General features: G+C 29.8%; 1 protein-coding gene across 3 annotated transcripts in view; it reads left to right on the top strand.

Moving 5' to 3' along the window:
• The first annotated feature begins 470 nt into the window (after positions 1–470).
• LOC106470033 (cysteine--tRNA ligase, cytoplasmic-like) overlaps positions 471–7,036 on the top strand; it is a 44,277-nt gene continuing 37,711 nt past the window's right edge. For 2 of the 3 annotated variants that reach the window (XM_022398585.1, XM_022398584.1), the window contains exons 1-2: positions 5,480–5,550; positions 6,614–6,714. Coding sequence is in view for 1 of the 3 variants with exons in the window: in XM_013930558.2 (XP_013786012.1) it covers positions 559–568; positions 6,614–6,714 (111 nt within the window). In the remaining 2 variants the exon portion in view is untranslated. Of the gene's footprint in view, positions 569–5,479; positions 5,551–6,613; positions 6,715–7,036 lie in introns of those variants that run through there. The other variant, XM_013930558.2, reaches the window with a different exon arrangement.

Raw genomic sequence — 7,036 nt, 5'->3', positions numbered from 1 at the left:
AAACGAACATTTAAAACCGTACTCAAAATATTTTAGCAAATAAGTCCTATTTCTGTAACTGTTTTGATTTGTAGACATGTTACAATTATATTTTTCATTTTATTGTAATTGTTGTTTACTAAGATACAAAATAAAAAGTACTGTTTAAACACCGAAAGTCGGTGAAGTATTGAAAAAACAGTAGGTCTAACCAGTGTTCAAAACAAGTTAACTGTAGATGTGTTTTTCTAATTCCTTTAAACCTGCCCATTGCGGGTCAATTCACCTTTGATTTCGAGTCCAGTGAACAAATTAAGAGAAATCTGGAAAGAAAAAATCATCTGCAGTTAATTTGTTTTATAACAGTTTTTGCGAGTAAAAAAGAACTAAACTAAATTAATATAAAGATTAGTAATTTAATAAATATGTCAATTACGTTTAATATAAGATATTTGTTTAGTTATTAACAGAAAATGCATCATCTTAGCATCTGCGTGAAGCACAGATTAAATAATATTATGTGATTGCATCAGTTTTATGCTTTAGTGGTAAATTTATATATACCGATTGTGAGTTGTGATGGCAGACGGTAAGTGGGAACTAAATGTAATTCAAAAATGCAGCATTTTGATTTAAGAAATGAATGGGAGAGAGAGAGAGAGATTTAATTGACTAATTTAAATGATTAATTACTCAGAATTTAAATATTATGTCAGTTTTACCACTGTTAGAATACTGCTATGTATTGCATCGTACACGTATGCCATTGCTAAACCACATGCCGATAGGACTTCGCAATATTTGTTAAAAAGCCCTACGTTCATTGGCAAATCTATTTATAAAATAAAAACAACAACAAAAAGATGGATGAAACAAAATTTTGCTTCAAATTATTATTATTTAGTTATGTTCCGAGAATAAATTACTTCAAGCTACAACTGTTAAAACGTGTTATAACTTTTAAATTATAGTAAATGTATCAACAGTTGTATTGGTGCTGTGAAGTGTAAAGACTATGGCTTGAATGGTTGGCACTTAGTAAATTACTGATCATAATTTGCAAATTCAAACACAGTTTTAACTTAATGTAAGGATTTAATTTTCAGTTTGTAAATTTTAATGTTAAATGCTGGTCAAAACACTTTAAACTTAAATTGCTAAAAGTTTAATGAAATCATTTGTGTATGAAGCTTTTTATTTTTCAAACGATCTTAAAATTTAAGTTAAATAGGTGTAAAATAGTTAATAATAACTTTAAAATCTAAGTTTAGATTATTTTGATCAACATTATACCCCATCAAATGGTAATAAATAAAGCATCAGTGAAGTACCATGTTCATGGTATACTAAAAAATAAATATGAAGCCTAATCTGTCATTTGATTCACCAGTTGTGTCTGAGTAATACTGGTTTCATGGATTTATGCTTCTAATTGGTAATCTTAGACAAGGGTAAATTGAAAGAACAAGATGAGGCTTCAGATGGTGGTGAAATGTACATTACATGGAATGTTAACTTTCAAACTTTAGATTATTTATATGGAACTATACATATTCAAGTTAAACAGTACAAGAAAGTTTAAGCATGCATAATAGTGTGAAGTGAATACATACAGTGGTATACATAGCATGTCATGGATCCTGTAACAAAAAAATAATTTTGGCCCTGTTTGGTGGTCTTAAGTGACATTTCACTTTTGTCCAATAAGTTAATTTAAAATTGTGGCTGTAGTTTAACCAATATGCACATACTTTACTCATTAAAGCACATATGAATATGTGTGTATCAACTGTGTGATGTGCCAAAGGGGCCTGTAGCAATGCTATAGCTGCTACAGTGATATGTAGCCCATTGGTATCATATGTTTGGAAAGACTTGTTGAAACATTGTGTTTTCATAAACAGCATAACTGTTGTTATATAAGCAATTAAGTAGTATTTATATCTTTTCATCCTTAAAAAAATTCCTATTTTTAAAAGTAGATACAGTTTTTATGTTTGTACTACTAAAATTCCACAGGCAATAGAATCAACTCTTTTACCCTTCTTTTCTCAGTAGAAAATATTTAATCTGAAGTCATAACTGTTCCCTGTAAAATAATCCTTTCATCCCTGGAATCATCCCAGTAGCCCTTCCAGAAATCCTTTCTAGTAAGTCAGTATCCTTTCTTAAATAATAACAAGACTGAACACAATATTTCAAGTGGTTAAATTAACCTATATCATGAAACTTTATTTTGCAAACTACTGTGCTTCAGTATAATATACTATATTCATAGGATTAGGTCATATTACATGTTTAACTACTAAAGGTGTGGCTATACAGCGATACGATACGAGTATTGTATCATGAGGCAGTGATATGATTGTATCGATACATTGTCCGATATTATATGATTTATGTATCTTAACAAAATTTGGCAAGCTTTCAGTAAACATTAAAAGTCTTTTGTACAGAAAAAAACAGAATTTCTAATAAAGAATTTTTGCCAAAAATTAATGATTCAGTAAAGGAAGATGAGTATTGAGTACTACATGATGTCTTCATTTCTTTTATCAAAAACCTTACATGCAAAGTAACATAACAAATTAACAATAACAAAATAGACAGTCAGATATTAACTTTTTTTTATTTTACTTCTCTTGTCAACTGCCATTTAGTTGATCAAACCCGAGAATTTGAAAAACCACTGTAAGGTGTGAAGTACTTAAATAAGACAATATTAGTAATATAGATAATAAATTACAGACAAGACTGTCAAACTTTGTAAAAAACTGTTGGTAAAATGTCTATCTAGATACATATATCACAGCATAAATATCTAGATACATATTGACTACTATGATGAGATACACACCCCTAATAACTACATTTACAATCTTTACCACATTTGCTTGTGTTTATATAAAACTGTTATTTGTAAGCCTAATGTATATAATTGTTATACCCATTTTAAAAAGTATTTAAGCAGTTTTTCACTGAAGGAAATTGGACAAATTTCCTTTTTACCAGCTGGTTCTTAAAGTTAACCAGCAGTTTATGAACGTTGTTCTCCAGATAAAACAGAATGTTTTCTAAATCTTTGAAAAATTTAGTAAATTTAGCAGAGAAAATAATATATAATATATATTTAGTATGTCAGTATAGTAAGAAATGATGTAATAAGTATTAAAATAATGAATGCCTTATGTATATGCTAGTTCTCATAAGTGGGCATGCAGTGTATTCTGCACAGTGTCATTAGAATTGTTGATTGGTGAATGTCAATAACAGTTGAATTTCATTAATCTGAATACATTTGTACTGAAGGCATCTGAAGAGTCAAATTGGTCATTTTGAATACAATGGACACTATTAATAGCATGTGTTATTGATCAATAAATGTAAAGATGCAAACTAGTAACGGTGGGTGTTGAATTGGTGAACAAAAAGGCAACTGTGTGTACAATAAACAGAGCAATTCATTAGCTTATATGATGTCAATTATTGTACAAAATGCATAATCAAAGTGGCATATTATGTCATTATTGTCATATAACTAATGATTTTGTTCAAACCAGTGACATATAAAATATATTGTACATGTATTGCTATTTTGCATAAATAAACCTGATATTTTAATGATGCCTATACATCTTAGTTTTGAAGTATTGTGATTTGACATGACTGTAGCACAAATTATTAATTACCTATTGATACCTATTGTATTTAATGATGTATATTTTTTCAATAAATGTCATTTGTTTTAGTTGATATGTATATGCTTACTGTGAAGGTTGTTCTCATAAACATTGCCATATACCAGTATCTACTATTATTGCAGGTTTTTTGTGGCCAATAATATTCACCTTATTTCTTGTTTTGATGAATCCATACTTAACTGTATTAGAGTCTTGTATGGATTACTAAATCATGTATCCATAGGAAAGGCATGTTTATTATAATCAATAGCTGTTTGGATTATTTATTAAATTTCCCATTGTGAAAATTTTTCTACATGAAAAACAATCTGGATTGTTGATATCTGGACTAATGAGTGTTCAGAATAGTCAGTAAAAAATAGTGAAATTATTAAGTTGAGAATAATATTTCTGTTAGTTGTATAGGTTAAGGTCTAATTTTCATTATAAAGTGATAAAACACATTGTTGTCATTATTATAATCTGGAAGAGGGTTATATGAGTGCATATATATTAAAAACAGGTAAATATCTAATAAATATGTGCATTAAAGTTGGACCTTGTGTTTCTTACCACTGTTGACAAGTCATCTTGGTGTGAAAACTTGATTTTTTAGCACATTTTAAGACATGTATCTCCAGGAGCTGTTACTCTCACTTCCAACATCTGGTCTTTCAATGAAATCCACTCGTTGTATAGTGTAGAAAGAACAGCAAAGGAAAAAGAACATCATTAAGAACATAAGAATGTCAAAAACTGAAAGTATCAAAGTGGGTAGAACTTCAGTTTCATGTTTAGTTTTAGCTGGCCAAGATGTGTAGTGAAATCATAGAAAGAAAGGAGGGAGTGGCAAGTGTGACAATTTTTTAACAAACTTTTGTAGTAGATCTGTGTTTGTTGCAAGTAGTATGATTTAAGTAAATATCAAAAGTTCATTGATATAGTTCTTTATTCTAATACAAGTTAGCTTTTATGATATAACATGTAAAGGTCAGAGAGAGAGATAAGCAGAACAGTGTAAATAATTCTTCAGTATGAAATTAGATAACATTCAGCTGAGTCTAAGATGAAACCATGCTTTAACTCTCTCTCTCTCTCTCTATGGACAGGTCAGAGAGCATGTCACTATATTTTGAGGATTATTTTCAAAACATGATTAAACAACTTTATTATCAACATATGTGAACAAAATTGGCATCAAAATATAGTTTCTAATTCAAATTTTAGTATTATGTATGTTTTAATTTAAATGAAAATAATAAAAAAATGCAAAATATCCATTTTTGTGTGTCACATGGCATGTCTTGTCTTACTGGTCAGTTTATATTGTATTGCACATACCATACAATGTCTATAGTGGTTAACAAATTAGAAACTCAAATTTCAGACATTGACAAGCTAGAATATAGAATAAGAGCCTTCCACGTTTTTTATTTGCTGAGATATCAATATATTTAGCAAACCTACTAGAGTAGCCCCTCCAACTACTCTATTCTTTTGAAACCTCTTGTCTACTTATGCCTACTTCTCTTAAGTGCATGCTTATAACCAATAGAAAGAGCACATTCCAAACTAAGTAAATCTAACACTTGTCTGCAATTGGCTTGAAGGGGAAATCTAGAGTTTTACTAGAAATGTTGAAGTCTGTTGACTAAGTCATTGCCCTGAAGAGAAATGAGATTTTTTTAACCAACACATAGTTAGAAAGTCAGGTATATTACAGTGGTTTTAAGTGTACCATTATAGAAGTTTGACAAGTTTTAGTTTTCTAAAATACACTTAAAATCTACAAAAATTAACTTGTCTTCCCCCTCCAGATGAAAGAATAAACGAGGTTTACAGTGAGGCTTAGCAATTATGATGCACGAGTGCAAATCAATTTCATAACATTGTAAGTACTAGAAATCATTGTTTTTCTATATATTTTTCATTTATTGCTCTATGTTTTAAGACAAAACTAAAAATTAAGCATTCATGAGTAAATATGAATAATATATGTGTACATATATATATATATACACGTTCAAAAGCACTTACACACTTTGTATACCTATACCACTAATTTCTGACCACAATGTGAGGATAACTAACATTCAAATACCAACCAAGTTTATTAGATCAGCCTGGACTTTGTTTAGAGCCATGTAATATACATTTTCTTGTCTTTTTATTACTTTAGTCAATTTTCCGTGTAACCAGTATACTGTTAACAAACCAGTATGTTCTCTCCCACTGTGTTCTTGGAGTTAGGATTATGATAAACTCTGTGGGAATTGTTGGCTTATTGTGCAAAATGTGTTTGTTTGCTATCGATGCTGTTGTAATTCAGTATCACATAAACAGTCTAATGGCAAGAGTGTTGATTCATTGCTCTATGTTCGGCAGGTTTCTACTTCAGCTACTAACAGTAAAATAGACATAAGAAATAGATCTGAAAAGATTAGAAGTAGAAACTCTCAGGAGAAGTACTTTGGAACTTCATGGTCAATACTAAAAAAGGATAGAACAGTACTACTACTTATTTTGCTTGTTTTTGTGTTAGTTATGAGTTCAGTCAACCATCATATAATCAGACTGCTCAGTGATTATGACTTTCCTTGTGGTGTTAAACTGGATTAAATAGTACTTAACCATTATATAATCAGACTGTTCATTTATTGCAACTTTCCTAGTGTGTTTAACTAAAGTGAATGTTATTCAACCATCATGTGACCAGTGTGTTCATTGATTACAGTATTCCCAGTGTGTTTAACTAATGTATTCTGGTGGAATAATTATCGTTAACTTCTGAATAAAGTAATGTTTCCTTTAAGTGTATTAATAACTGAAAACTTATACGTATATATATATAAATATGTTATAGAGATGGATACTTCAGAAAAATTTAAATTTCTTTAATTTTTATATCATTTCTTAGTTTGAAATACTTAAGTGATTTTTTTTATATATTAAAGTTTCAAGTAGGGGAGCAAAGCGTTCTCAACCACCATGGTCCCCACCTACTGGGACTCCCATCCCAAAGTTGAAGTTATACAACAGTTTGTCACGCCAGAAAGTAAGTACTGTAGTATTCACTTTTATTTGTGAATATATGTGTATTTCTAAGTGTAATTTAACTATTCCAATATATATATATATATATATACTTCTGCTGAAACTAATACCTATTTCTTGATCTTCATCTTTGCCATCTAATGTTGTGTTTGCTTGCTCCAGTCTTTATATACCCCCACTCGACTGCCCTTGGCAATATCTAATTTGCAAAATTTAACGCTGGCCATCACACACCCTCTATGCAAGTACTGTATATAAGCATTGTATGCAGACAATAAAATCACTTTTTCTCAACAAAGCACAAGCATTCAGACTAACATTTT

This window comes from Limulus polyphemus, unplaced genomic scaffold, assembly GCF_000517525.1.
Source record: "Limulus polyphemus unplaced genomic scaffold, Limulus_polyphemus-2.1.2 Scaffold3783, whole genome shotgun sequence".
NCBI classification, from domain to species: Eukaryota; Metazoa; Arthropoda; class Merostomata; order Xiphosura; family Limulidae; genus Limulus; species Limulus polyphemus.
This window is presented reverse-complemented; position numbering and strand designations above follow the sequence as displayed.